The following is a 15,587-nucleotide window of genomic DNA, read 5'->3' as shown; positions in this document are numbered from 1 at the left end:
GATGCCTCTACAGAACCTCGTAACACTTGACTAATACTAAATTATTGTCAGCTTTCTAACGTACCTGAAAGATGCAAGATAACTGATCCTGATTTACATGCAGGTAAATTGAGCAGTAAAATTCAGTAAATGACTTGGGAAAGTTTAGACGTTGGTAGACATCATTTAACTTGTCTTACTCTAGTTTGCATTTTTGTTTGAATTACCAAAACAGAAGAATGTTGAAAAATACGTACCCCTTTTTAGGATTTACAGCAATTGCATATGGTTCTCCTGCCATGCTGGTAAGGAGTCTTGTACAGTTAGGTCCATTTAATTGTCCTACATTGATGGAGTATCTCAGACTAGTCCAATGAGTTGTATAGTAGCTGAACCAATGCATTCTGGAATGATCAGTCCAATAAATATTTCCAGCAACCCAGTCAACAGCAATGCCTCTAGGTCTTTTGAATTCTGGGCACTAAAAGGAACAGACATTAAAGTCAGATTTACACAGATTTATGTAACTTTTTACAGTTAAGTAACTGTTACCTTTAATATGGTAAAATATTTAAAAACACTGCATTGGAAAAACAAATTCCTCTTGTAGGTGGTAAGCTATAGATGATTTGCTGACAGTTCTATTCCATGTGGAAGAAAAGTCAATGGTTCAAAACTGTTTTCTCAAGTCTAAGGCTGCCTAAACTAAGAAATAGGCACTTAGGCATGAACTACCTGAATTATTGATACCAAAGCAAATAAGTGTTAAATACTGTAATTAAAAAAAAAAGGAAAAGGAAGAGTTAAGATTGTCCAGCTATTATACTCCACGCAGAAGTACGATATGATGTCCCATCCCAAAGCCCTCAGTGAATATTGTGCTTGAGACCTGCCTGGGGTACAGCTGCTCAGCTGTCTGCTAAGGATAAATAAGAATTACTGCAGTTTAGAAAACTGCAAAAAATTACCTCTGCACTCTGACCAATACTAGCCTGCAGTTGTAAGGAAATCCTTTCTTTTCCCTTTTTGGTAACTTTCCTGTGTTCCACCACTGACTAAAACTAAGAGTGCAATATTCAGCTTCACATGTAATGGAGACTTAGCTGATTGTAACATTAAAATTAAAAACTGTAGATTCTCTATCATGATTTCAGAGTTATCATGAAGGCCAACATCCTAAAACATGGTCCTCAGGACCGAAGTTCATATATGAAAAAGTTTCTCTGAAGTCTCTGAAGTTTACTACAACTCCTGCAAAGAGGAGTAAAATCTGTAAAGTACCCAAGTACTTCTAACATGAATGTAGCATATCATAAAAAATTCCAGACCCACATGGGCTAAATACATATGCAGTTGTTTGCCTGTTTATCTGTAATGACATCATGTTAAATTATGAGCAAAAAATGTCTACTCCTTAACAAATGCAGTTACAGAATGCTACTAAACACCATAACTAGAAATCAGGAATCAAAAAGCTAAAATAACTTGTTTTCCTCCAGTGTCAGAGTTCCCTAATACCACAAGACATTTGTAGACTATTTTCATAATAGAATAAAGGTCATTTCATTCTCTAGGTGAAATAACAGGACTGCAAGGGTGAATTTAGATAGTTCACTGTTCAGAAACCTTTAATTCTGCAAAAAGGTCATAGATTGCACGTTCTAAAGACACACAGAACCTTGACTTTCTATTCAGATGAGTATTAAAGCAGCAAAATCAATCACTGCATTTGCAAACCAGTATTTCTTTATAAACAGGGCCACAACCTTTTCTAAAAGTTAGCCAAAATAAGGTATGATAATTCTTTGTGATAAAAGGTTGATAACAGCAGCAGAGGCTCCCAGAAATACAACAAAAAGGAACTATTTTTTTTTTCCCCAAGAAATGTAGTGTTCGCATGCAACAATCTGTGGAGTTTTTCGTTACATCATCCAAGCAATGCTCACATAAAAGACAAGCTACATGAAAGTGTGGGCTTTTGCAGAGAAACACATTGTGCTTGTAATCCAAACTCCTTTTAGTCCCGGGTTATAGTCAGGCACCTGTGTCAAGGAGCCTCACTCTGGTGAGTGCCAGGGTTAATGACACTGGCCCACAAGACTGAAACAAAATATTACTTAAAAAGGAGAGCAGCTACCATGGACAGTCCAGTCCCTTGCCTTTCTTCAGGCTGCTAAAGAAGAGCTGTAAGACTGCTTTACTGGGAACCTGCTAAGCACATGATGTGAGTTGCCATGCACGGTGAGAGATGGGTTCCAAAAAGCTGGTAGCAGAAGCAGATGAGACAATGGGATGCCCTACAAATATTCTAGAACAAGGCTGGGTTGCTTAGTACCACTGAGCCTTCCTCATTCTTCTCACCTATACAGAAGTGAAATTCCAGTGATGCTGGGGCACCTATTAAACATCAAATGAACAAGGAGATTTACAGAAGAAATGGAAAGCAGCCATCTGGTGTAAGTGATTAAAAGAAGAAATAAAAAGCACTAGCTGATGCTATGGCCATGTAATTCTCAGTTGTGTTCATTAAGTTTCAGCCTAGCTACATCATTTTTCTGATGTCTTATGCACCTTCTCATACTGTCTAGGAAAATCACTTACCGTAGATGAGCTTTTACCTAATAGCTTATTTGGATTATGATCATTTTGAAGAATGATTTTGCATACAGAGGAAAGATGAAAACACAGGAACGAAACCACATTAATATTTTCTACAGTTATTTTAGCCCACTTTGATGCTAAATATAACAAACTACAACTTATTAGAAAAACTGAGGTTTGAAGCCTAATCACCCTTAATGACACGACAGTCTCTGCACAACTACAGACCATGTCAGCCTGACTTTTGATCAGAATTCCTTCCTATCATAAAACCTGTTGCAAATGTAAAGAATAATAAATTTAAAAACAAAACCAAAGCAACAAACAAAAACTAAAATTGAGTTTGACTGGAAAAAATATATGTTAAACATGCAGCAGGAACCCATCACCTTGCAGTAGCATTTCAACACAGGAAAACTAAATTACAGATCTAATTTATATCACAAATACATGTGAAGCAACATTTTCTCTATTTATAGATATTTTTGGCATGGCATTGCTGGGAAGAAAGTAAACCAGTGATTTATTGTTGCTGAAAATATCTTCATTAAAAATAATACCTTATTTAATGATACATTATTAGAACAGTAAAAATAAATGAGAACAAATAAGACTAGAAAATGTTTAGACTTTTACTTGCTGAAACAGAAAATTTTCCTAGACAGATGAGCAGCCCAATTGGTGCAATGGTTCATCAAACCACCATTTGTATTACGTAAGTAGGATAATTTAAAAATCCCAACCCAATTATTCCAGAAAGAGAGGGTCTTCCAAATACATCAACATCATCCATACAGAGCTACATTTTTGAGATAAAACAATAAATTAATGCTATTTACCTTTACGAACAGTAAAAACATTGTTATGATAAAAAAGTCAGCCTAAAGAAGGAGCAGGGAACCTGTTGGAAGCACATTGTTAATAATCAGTGAACAGCTGAAAGGAGCAGTGTAGATGTTTCTTCAATATTCCTCGGGCCTGAATACCTGCTACCATCAGCAAGCACTCATACAGGAGCTCTCCTGTAGTAATGGTGTATCATGGTGTGTACCTAGACACCCTTAAATATGGGTCAGAGCAGAAAATGCTTAAAAATACCTCTTTGTCCTCTGAAACATCTTTTCCCTAATTAGCACAGAGTGAGGCAAAAAATACCCAGGTAAGTTAGATCCACAGAATAAAACAGGAGTGACAGAAAACATTTCTAAGCATAAGTTGGAAAATGTTTGTATACTAAACCTTAGATTTCAAACTAGTTTCTGCAACGTTAGTTAAATAATAAATTGTCTACCTAATTTGTATAGTGTGCTATTAACAGAATATATTTAAGCTATGATCTATTTTAGCTATTCAGAGGTTGGTAGAAGCTGTAAGAGTTTGGTCATCTCTTATAAGACATGGTTTTGAAATATGAAACCTCATATTTTTGGTGAATGAGAGATTCTGGGTTCCCGTATTTTGCAAAAAAGCATATTTAGAGAAAACAATCAAGAAATTGTTTCCATTCACAGTGACACACTGGATTTCACTGGGCCCTGGGGCAAACATTGGGAGTGTATGCATGGATATGGTGATAAGAGTGGCTAAAGGTCCTTGCTAAACAGTGGAGCTGCAGCAAGTGGCTAGTATACTGACTGAATACAAGAAAAACCTGTGGTTTTCTTCTGATTATATGGTGCAATTATTCTAATGTTCAGCTTTGTGTTCTCTTCTGTGAAAAATAGCACTTGATTTAAGTCACAAGTCACTAAGGTGTTGAATATTCACCCCTGATCATTTATACATCTCTCAGAGAGAGATTATGGCAGTACAATGCTGCACCGGTTTCCACCAATTCACTTGTGCCATCTTAACTCGATGGAATGCAATCCTCTTCTGCAGCTGTCAATAAAGTCTGAAGAGTTGATATTTACTCTTTCTGTTAATGCTTCAATTTGTACCAAGCTTAAACCCCTTTTCACAGAAAAATAACAGATACTTAAAGCTATTCTCTGAGGAAGGCTCTTGATATGCTAATTCCATGGAGCAATCTCAGTTGAGAGGGATTCTTGCATTAATGTAATTACCTGAAAATGCAGGTGACTTTGTTGAAGTTTACTGTCCTGATTTACATATCAAAGTCTACGTATGCAACTTATAACACTATCTTCAAAAACTTATCCATTAAAAAACTTGGGTTGAAATGAAGGAATTCTCAAACTTTTCAAAACCAAGTTTAAGTGACAATATTAAAGCAACACTATAAAACTGATTATCCTATTGATCAGTTATATATAAGGCAATAATATTTGAGTATTAATGAGATAATGCTGGGAAAGTATTCTGAATAGACTAGCACAATGAGAAGTAAAAGCTTCACAAACATAAATGAAATGTGTCCAAGATACTTTCACATACACTCAAACCTGTGCCTTTTCCACATAAAGACTTGTAAAAAAGCTTTGTATGGCTCAGATAGAGTATCTTCAAGACAACTATCTGCACTGAAGATCTGGGAGAAAATGGTGCATAATGAAAACCAACATTTTTTCAATAACTTTGCATAGCAATGGCTTCAAGCTGCAACAGGGGAGGTTTAGACTGGACATTAGGAAGATATTTTTTTTTCACAGAAAGCGTGGTTAGAGACTGGAATAGGCTGCACAGGGAGGTGCTTGAGTCACCATCCCTGGATGTTTTTAAGGGTTGTTTGGATGTGGTGTTGGTGGATGTGGTTTAGGGGAGATTTTTGTAGAGTAGGGATGATGATTTGACTCGGTGATCCCAAGGACCTTTTCCAACCTGAACAGTTCTATGATTCTAAGGCACCTGCATATTAGCCCAGAAGAAATGAAATTAAACCCAACAAAACCAAACCCCAACACTTTAATTTCACAAGTCTTTACAAGTTGGTTAATTTCTCATAATGAACTCGACGCGGGTCTATCAGGATTTCCCAGGCACAGGGATCTGTTTCATTTAAACAGAAAAAATGTCATAGGATAATTACTCCATCTATGTATCTTAAATACATACTTAGGTTCTCAAGAGTATCCTTCACCAAACCTCAAATTACATACCTGACCTACCAGAAATTCTAAGAATAATTTTCTAGCCTAGATTTATTTTACATGCACTTTCTGTTAACAAAATTGAGACCCTAGATGGAAGTGGTGTTTTCTAACCACTCTTCCCATATATATATGCCATGACTGACACAAGGTACCTACAGTGTCCACTGGTGTCTCCATCCCCAGCATTTTTGCCCCGATGGCATCAAAGGTTAGCATTGTTTGTCATTGGTTTGTAAAGGAAATATCCTTGGAAAGGTCTTTAGAAGTGGTTTCAGATGTCTAAGAGTTGAATGATAGATGACAGATCAGGCTAGGGCTGCCACTGTTGTTTGTTCTACTGGGTATATAAAAGCTTTTGTGTGATGCAAGTTCATCTCTGTAAACTCTACTAAGTCTAAGGAAACAGCTAGACAGGTGTTCTTTCTAACCTGATTTTTTATTGGCCAAGAACAAACTAAAAACTCTCTTCTGCCAAAACATTTAATAAAAAGTTAAAAATAAAATAAAATAAAATTTACAGCATTATAGAAACACTGACGTAGAGATCACATTATCTTTGGTTCAGCACTAGCATTTTCTTGAGAGTTTTGTAGATATATATTAGGTAAAATGAATATTAATCTGAATTTATTTCATTTTCAAGTAAAGTCCACTTGAAGTTACCCCAGGTTATAAAAATCCACATCTGTTTTGAAGTGTAAAATTATATTTAAGTTTATTCAGAGGAAGATACTATGCAGTCAAACATATAAAGGATTAAATACTTAATACTCTAATTTTTAAATGTTTCTTACAGCTTTGACACTATTTTTGTTGAAATGGCCACTTGTCTTTGGCCTATCTACATTTTCTGTTTTCCAATGATTTTAAATTCATGCCTTTTTTTAAACCATGTGCTGCTTATACAGGTCTTTTATAGCTTCTCTTTTCTCTCTTAAGACCTTGATGGCATACAATTTTTCCAAGTCTCTAACATGTTATTTCTCTGTAAAAAAGTGTTTAAAAAACATAGTTGTGTTCTCTTAGAGACCTGATCAGGTTTCTCAGAGTCTTGAATGGAAAGGCATTAGTAGACATATATACCCTTTAAATAAAATAATCCTCAGACATTTGAATGTATTAAATCAGCACGTCATCTTAGACAAGCAGAACAAACAAGTAAATGAAAAGAAATTTGTATCATGTAATCTTTGACTGATCACTTACTATTAAGCCACTGCTACTTTGCCTTCTCTCTCTGTCGTGAAGTTTTCTGTAGAAAATCCCTCCTGGATTAAACTGAGTACTCCAAACAATCATGTCCCCTTGAAAATATGCATCCATTCCAGTTATCCTTGAATTATGTTCAATGTGTGATATTTGCTGATGAACATCACTGTAGTTGAACGGATATGCAAAACCCAGGATGTCAGTGTCATTAGCAACATAGAGAACTTGATCTTCAGAGCCTAGGGATTATTATAATGAAACAAAAATAAGGTAAATGTCAACTAATGCAAAAGCAGTGTTTTTTTCACTCAAGTAGCTTTTTGGTGTTTATCTGATATAATTTCTCATTTTAAAATCATTTTCTGATTGCTGAAGACTCCAAAAGCACTCACACTCTGGGCAATAACATGACTCTTCATACTCTGATAGCAAAACACATTATTTCAATCCTCTCCAGGCTCACACTGTGACACCTAAGACTATATTTTAAGGAGTCTGTAATATAAGAATTTGATAAGAGATTGCTCTCTGTTATCTGTTCACACAGTTTTGAGATGGTTTCAAATTTCCTGAATACATTAGAATACACTTGTAATTTCTTTAGATTTCCAATCTATATCACATTTGTCCATAGCCAATCCATTTCCAGTAATATCTGTCCAACATCTGAGTGTGAAATTCCAAAAAGTATTGCCTCACTCCTGCTATATAACATAAGAAAGAGGAGCTCCATTTAAGCAAGAAACTCCTAAGAGGGTGGTGAAACATTGGCACAAGTTGCCTGAAGAAACTGTGGGTGCCCCATCTCTGGAAGCATTCAAGGCCAGGATGGATGGGGCTTGGAACAACCTGGTCTGGTAGGAAGTTTCCCTGCCCATGCAGAGGGGGTGGAACCAGATGATCTTTAAGCTCCCTTCCAACCCAAACCATTCTGTGATAGGTATCACTGAGGGAAAGAGGGAACCATTAACTATACTACCATGGCAATAAAGCTTGCAAAAAATTCAGATATAGGATAGTGATAGCTGTGCCCTCATCCTTCTGTTCCCATAACAACAAGCCACTACTCACAGTAACCTTGGTTGCTCCATGTCATAATCTGACTGCTTCTTCAGTAACAGGTAATGATGCTAGACCCTGATGGATACCATCATTATATATAGAGGAAATCACTAATGAGTCATAAGATCCTCTCATGCTAATTTTGCTTCAAGAAAATGTGAGCAAAGCATGTAAGAAGCCTAACTAGCACCATCTAGCTCCCCAGCACGGGTGCACCTGCATTACTGACTGGTGTGGTACAAAGGAGGAAGAAATGGAATTAGCATGATATACAATCTGTAATGGTTCTAGGACATATGTCCACAGCTTGTGCTTACTGGCCATGAGGTTCAGATCAGGTACTGCTCACAGCTGTGCACCACACATGTGCAGAAATGTATAAGGAGCCACACCTTGTACCTTCAACACTGGTTCTGAAGGCTACAAGAGGAGGTATAAGTCAAACTCACACCAAAATCTCTCTACATTGCAGGTAAGATGCAAGGATCCTACTGTCAGTCATTCAGATGCAGATCCATAAAAACCTTATCAGCTTTACTCAGGCAGCTGGATTATTGCTTGTTTCATTTCTAGAATGATTATGAATTACAAAATACCCAGAGTTAACTATTACCTCCATTTTGTGAGAAACTTTTGCCTTATGAAAAACAGAAATAACATCTATGTGTGTGCCTCTTTCTTCACCTTCACTGATCTAGGCAGCTCATTTATAAGAAGAGCATATTCTTAGTTGACTATACTTAGAAATTATTTATGAGATTTCTTAACAAGACAAAGGAAAAACACATTAATGGTACTTAATTTATTCCTGAAGTTTTAAACCATGTTTTTAAAGAGAGCTGATTCTTGTTTCAAGCTTCTAAAGCTTCACTGGAATGATTACATGCTTGCTAATATAAAATCTCTGGTTTTATTATTTGTGTATATATTTCTGTAAATAGAGAAAGCTGGAGCTGGAAATGGACTTTCATATTAAGTATGTTCATTCACATGGAAGGGATAAGAATTTCCTGCTTACCAAAAAGAAAGGTAAGTCTGAATCATTTTGAGATTATTTCTGTGCTCTATTCAAGAAATATTTATCTAAAAACAAACTGCATATGCAATACATTAGGGTTCCAGCCGTGTACATAAGAAATGATTAGGTACTGTCAATCTATTTTAATTTTTATAGTCTTACCTTTAGCTATGCAACTGTTATTCCTCTCCTTGTAATTCTTCTCACATGCACATTTGTATGATCCCTTAATATTACTGCAGTGTTGGGAGCAGGCACCAAACACCATACATTCGTTGATATCTACGAGGAAAAGAGTTGTCATTTATATACCTATAGTTTAAATATGCTGTTATTTAATACGTTCAGAACATCATAGAACAAAGCAGATGAACAAAAGGAACTCATAAGCACTGGCATATCTTGCAACAGTAAAAAGAAGCCTTCTAAATTATCACTAATACTATTTCTGCTGCAATCAACATACTTCAGAAACATATATTATTTCTCCATCCTCCTTATTTTAACCTGTTCTCACCAGAGCTTGAAATCAGCTTGAAGAACGAAAATGTCTGTTATCTCCAACAGACCTGCTTCTGTTATAGTCTAAACTACATGAGCACCCCTTACTGGAAAACCTCCCATGTAGACCTTCTTAAGAGCCAAGCAAGAAAGTCTTTGTATGCAAGAATCTATGCCCTTTGCTAGTCCCACTGAAGTGATCTCCACTTTTTCTTTAAGTTACTGCTCACCAGTAAGAAATTAACTTACAGCCCATTTTTTGGGAAAGCAGATTTATCTTCCTGATCAACTCTTTCATTATAACAATTATGTCTTTTTCTTATTTCTTCTGACCAGTGTGGCATCATTAACATTAAACTACATTTTCAAAGGTATTTCACTTTTTCAGTCTATTTTCACTTCACTTTTCAGTTTTATGCACCTTCTTTACTTTAAGCATCTCAAAATACCCTTATATACTAATTTAAACACCAATCCAAATAGCTCAGTTAAATAATCTACTAAATCTTCAATAATTTACCCCTTAAATAACAAAAAACATTTAATGGCCCCACCTGAACCTTTTGACAGTCACATGATTGTGACTGTATCATTCATCTCTGATAACCCCTCCAGGTAAAATGCATAAATCTACATCCTGTAAATCCTTTCAGTGTCTTTTTTTGATTTCTTAATCTCATTGCTCTGAAGCAGCTTTTACTCTGCAGAAAAGAAGTATTGCCTTTTCCAGCATAGAAAATTGACTATGCTGTTGACTTTTAATACTCTACAGCACAGGATGATAGAAAAGATCTGCACCTTCACATTGTCTGTTCCTCTTGTTTCTCTGAAATCCAGGTTTACACTGACACAGTAGGGATGTTTTTGTTTGGTTACAGTATGCATCATCTCCACAAGGATTCACATTATCTCCACATGTATATTCAGTGACACCTAAACATAAGCAAAACGTCTAAAAAAAAGCCCTGACAGATTTATTTGAACTGTTAAACATGAGATCTCAAGTAAGAACAACAAATAATATAACAAATTTATCTTTGTTAAAAGAGCATCAAGGTAAATTTCAAATATATGAAAGTACTGTATTTACCTACATATGCATATAAATTGACACTACTTAATTATGATACTTCATTTCACATCAATAATTTAATACTAAATTTATCTTCCTGCAGATAAGAAATCAAATGCAATCAACACGTAGCTCTACTACTTAAAAACCACAAGAATTACTCTAAAAACTACTGCAACCTGCACTGCTATAAGATTTGTTTTCCTTCTGTCGTAAGTCAAATATAATTAACTCTTTATTAACTAAAAAAATCCCACAACTTCAATTCACTTGGGTGTTGATGAATAGGTTTTGCATGGATGAAAGTCTCAGTTAATTCTTTCTTTTCTGCTACAAACACAGGAACAGAACTTGGCAGCCAAACTCACTTATTTTGCAGTCTTGCTCATCTGAACCATCTCCACAGTCATCAAACCAATCGCACTGCAGATCCATTGGAATACACTTCTTATCACTACAAGCAAACTCATCTTTTTTACATGGTCGTGCTTTAGATGTGATCTTATCTATATAATTACAAATTAATAAGAGAAAATAAATCAGTATTTAACATTCTTAGATTATTTTAGCTACAAACCAATGGAAAGACCAGGAAGCATTAAAGCAATTGGAAATTATTTCAGGCTTAGTTTCTTTCAGTTTCAGACCGATCTACTAACCTACAGTAAAGCTTTACTGAAGGACAAGCAGATCTCTGTTAAAAAGTTTGCCTTCAAGTTGTTTTCTTTGATCTGAATGCATTGAAAGGTAATATCACCTACCGCAGTGATCTTCATCTGAGTTATCACCACAGTCATCAACCTCATTGCAAATCTGCTCAGGTCGCAGACAAACCCTGTTGTTTCTACATCTGTACGGCCTTGTTGGAGGGCATGGAAACTTCACTGCACATTAAAAAAAAAAAAAAGATTCAGCTATTACCCAGCAAAGTCTCCTTATCAAAAGACTAAGCAGGCACAGGAACACAGTTGTACTTGACAGATGAATGGTACTTGATTTTAACCTCTGGGACCTCATGGAATAACACTTGAACAATGTTTATAATGTAAGTCGTTCGTTTAGGGAATTAAGTTATTTTGTGCTACAAGTCTAATTACATTTCTTTTTGGAAGTCAGTATATATGACAACTAAAACAAGAGAAGTAGGAAATGTAATGATGCTCAGCATTTCAATACAGAAATTAATTTTTCCCATCTGTGCGTTTTCTACAAAAAAGATGATTTTCTCAAAAATGTATTATCTGAAACTAAATGAACAGCAACAACAACAGAAAACTAAATCCCACATTTCAAGTTAAACTTTTAAACGTCTCATAAAGAGAACTTAGACACATATGTCCTTATATGTTGAATGTATGTTACATGTAATTTCTTGCTTTACTACATAAATGCACTGAAAAATTTCATGTCATACCACACATTTCAGCAACTTCATCAGAGTTATCTCCACAGTCATCCTCGCCATCACAAACCCAAAAATGTAGTTTGCAGAGAGAATTGTTGCACAAAAATTCATCAGCTCTACATATATTTCCCCCTGGAAGGATGAAAAGAAGACAGAAAAAAACCCCAGGAAAACAGAAAGACAAAAGAAAGAATGTCAGTTCTTGATAAAATCAGTACCCCTATTTATCATATCCTGTCTGCAGAGAATGACACAAGCAGCATAACTAAAAGAACAAGTCCCAAATGAAAGGGTTGGAGAGGCAGAGAGGAATACTCATTTAAAAATCTCTTTCTTGACCACACACTTTCACTTTTTCTTCATGACGGTTAGACAGGAATTACCTGTTGGGCCTGACTGGAAAGGGCAGTTATCAAAGACACTGACAACTCACCAGCTGGGCATGTTCCCCTTGCCAGGAGATACTTAAACTATCTTTCTGTCTGTAACTTCCTTGGATGAGGCTGCCTTTCAGAAAAGACCTGACTGAGTACATCAGTAATCTGTGCTGCCAGAGAAAAGTACAAACCAGAAGACAGAAATATAGTCAAACTTGTGAAAGGTCACTTTGGTCCAGGTTTGTTTCACATGAATGTCTGATCCTCCACTTACTCCTACTCCCACTCTCTGAGACATCATGTACAGAAGAGACAAAGTGATTGCAGTTCCTTAGCCATGAGGTATCAGGTTTTTGTTTCTTCTGAGGAGTAACAGGCTTGGCCAGGCTTGTAATATCCATATCAACTATATACAGTGTAGTTAGGGAAGATCTAGTCATGTAGGCACAGAGTTGGCAAGACTGTGTGATCTCTAACAGTCTCTTACTTTTGAACCTTCTGAAATTTCTCATTAGGATATTTACTGAACACAGTTGCAGCAAGAATGAATTCTTGCATGGAACTTTAGTATTGATTGAACTCTGAATCATCTAATGAAATGGAACACAGGGTGAGAGAAAAGGTTTTAAGCTGGAGTGTTCAAGCTTTAAAAATTGGTTAAGGTTGGATCCAGTTTTAATAAATGTAGCAGTAAAAGGGATTTTGTTTCAAAAGTATAACTAAATTTTACCTCTATCAATCTATAAATTTATGGAAACTTCCTGAAATTAATTTTCTACAGAACACATTTTTATGGTAACTGGATTTGCAGCTTCCTGAGAGGAGGAGAGTATAAAAGAAATAAAGCTGTGTACCTGCAGAGGAGGAAACAATGACATTTTAGATGATAACAGCAGAACTCTCACTGTGGCTTACCTCAGTGTATTACACCCATCCTAGCTGTCAGATCAGGCTTCAGTGGCTTTTTACTTATTCATTGAGTGCCCTATTCACACACCATTAAAATCAACAGAAGGCTTTCTTTCACTATAAAGAGCTCAGAATGGTTTCTTTTTTTTTTCCCAGAAAATTAATTTGCATGAAATACCCACCCTGTAAGAGGATGTTGGGAATTCTCACATTATGTTACCAAATATAATTCACTCCCATTGCAAATATAACTTAGGAACATTAACAGAAATAGTCTTTATTGTCACCCAAGGAAAAATATCTGCATTCTTCATCATGAAAAGACATGAATATAAATAACTGTGTGTGTAATCACAATAAAATCCTAATTCTAGTTGTATAATAAGATTGAAAAGAGCTATGTTGATAAATATGCACAGTGGGCTACAGAAAAATATACTGAGATTGTTTTAGAATGCTGTAGAATAAAACTCCATTTCTGTTTGCTGTATTTCCAAAGAGGAAAAAATTAGTTATCAGCAAGATAAACTGGCATTTGTTTCATGTGATTGCTTTGTCTGCCATAACTCCGTTATAGAATAGATTTCTGTAACAGAAATCATAATTGTGACATAAATACAAAGTATTATAGCAATAACCAACTAGGCAAAAGGCTTTTGATTTCATTAGAAGCAATTTGCAGTTCACAGAAGCTCTGTTATGCTCTCCAAAGAATAACATAGGCTTCGGATAAACTAAGCGTGCTACTACTTACTTACACGTGCTTGCTTTTTAAAGACATACAGTCCAGATATCTTAAAAACAGATTAAAAATGGACTAGAAGTTTTTTAAAACTTTGCTGACCTCAGTCTTCTCTGGAACATTCCCTCCTGTTTCCTTTCAATTCATTTTCTGGTCTCTCTTTCAAACCTAATCATCTCATATAACTTCTTCTTGCTTTCCTAGTGGTAAGTGGTGGTTACTAGACTTTTCAAGAATAAAGGAAGGATATTTTACTCCACAATTGCTTCCTTCATCTCTGATTATTATTGCTTATCATTGTACTGCAATATGATTTTGCAGGCACACATATATCATGTGATTGTAGATCAAGTAAAACAGAGAACTCACTTTAAAGGAAAGGAAAGAAGAAAAATCTGGAAAAAATAAGAAGCTGACAAAATGCCAAGTAAAAGTTTGCTTTTTAAAACAAATTCTTTAATCTGAGTGAGAAGTTCTGTGTTTGTCAGAATTATTGAACTACTGCACTTACTAAGAATTTTGTGCAGTTACACTGTTACTGCCTAGTAGTTGAAGCAAGGTTCAGTTAAAATAATAAATCAGAAATAAAGCCTTGAATGGTCTTACCCAGAGAAGGAACACTATCTGGAACTTGTTTAATAAAGTTTAATTACATCCTTCTAGGTGTGTGTATGTATACCTAGGCATGTTTTTAAATATTTATGAACGTTCAATTTAAAAAACATACAGAACAAGATTTGTGAATTTGTGGCAAATATGAGAATTAGACCAACAAATGTATTTCTCAAAAACATATTTTGAAGCTTAATCATAAGCATGGAAATCTGAGCATAGTGTTTAGATTCATATAGATCTATTTATGCACACAGTTCTGCTCTCTAAGGAGAGTGAGAATTCAAAATGTGGTTTTATGTGTTCTGGTTAGTTGCAATACTTCATCTCCATGGAAATAAATAGAGAACTGGGGTCTTAAGATTACTTATTTAGCACTTTTTCATTATATTGCATGGCTTTGAAATTTATTGTTGCCTATAAACCTGTAAATTAACCAGACTTATTACCGAGTTCTCTGATGAGACAGAACATGCTTCCAGTAAGAACACAACCTTGAGGTCCTTAGGGAAGGAAATGCAAAGAAGTAACACGAGCTGTGTTATAAACAATCTAAGTTTGGCTTCATCCTGCAAATCGCTTGTGAAGCTGCTACAGTGTCTTTTCTGAAAGAGGTCAGAGAGCTTTCATTTCATCACTCAGAACGGTCTGGGTACCACTCACTTGCAAGGTGTGTTAATATAAACCCCAATAAAAGAAGCCCTTTAGAGAACAGTGTCTCTTGCCTTGATCACAGTTTTCTTCATCACTGCCATCCACACAGTCATGGATCCCATCACAAAGCCATCTGACAGGGATACAATAGGCCTTATTTTTGCATCGAAACTGATCTTCTTTACACTCGGATACACAATCCATCTGTGTGAATGCAGACAGGAACTATGTATTACTGCATTAGAACAACAACATGCCTAAGCCAGTCAGAGAACCAACCCTGGATATAACATGGTTATTACACACTGGCTCATTTCCACGTTTCACATCTGACCTCCCCAGTGGATTTGTCTTCACCTGCACGGTGTAACATTTGGCTCAGGGTTCCTTCAG

The 15,587-nt window shown here is 35.8% G+C and overlaps 1 protein-coding gene across 1 annotated transcript in view; it reads right to left on the bottom strand.

The window, feature by feature from the left end:
- Window positions 1-15,587, bottom strand: part of LRP1B (LDL receptor related protein 1B) — a 398,334-nt gene that overhangs the window by 48,500 nt on the left and 334,247 nt on the right. The window contains exons 69-76 of the mRNA XM_051623744.1: window positions 15,266-15,398; window positions 11,910-12,032; window positions 11,257-11,379; window positions 10,864-11,001; window positions 10,222-10,356; window positions 9,085-9,204; window positions 6,840-7,081; window positions 237-460 (exon numbers count right to left, since the gene is read on the bottom strand). Of these exons, the coding sequence (XP_051479704.1) occupies window positions 237-460; window positions 6,840-7,081; window positions 9,085-9,204; window positions 10,222-10,356; window positions 10,864-11,001; window positions 11,257-11,379; window positions 11,910-12,032; window positions 15,266-15,398 (1,238 nt within the window). The remainder of the gene's footprint in view (window positions 1-236; window positions 461-6,839; window positions 7,082-9,084; window positions 9,205-10,221; window positions 10,357-10,863; window positions 11,002-11,256; window positions 11,380-11,909; window positions 12,033-15,265; window positions 15,399-15,587) is intronic.

This window comes from Apus apus, chromosome 6 (genome assembly GCF_020740795.1).
Source record: "Apus apus isolate bApuApu2 chromosome 6, bApuApu2.pri.cur, whole genome shotgun sequence".
In the NCBI taxonomy this organism is placed as follows: domain Eukaryota; kingdom Metazoa; phylum Chordata; class Aves; order Apodiformes; family Apodidae; genus Apus; species Apus apus.
The sequence above is the reverse complement of the archived record's forward strand: the minus strand, read 5'-3'. Positions and strand labels throughout refer to the sequence as shown.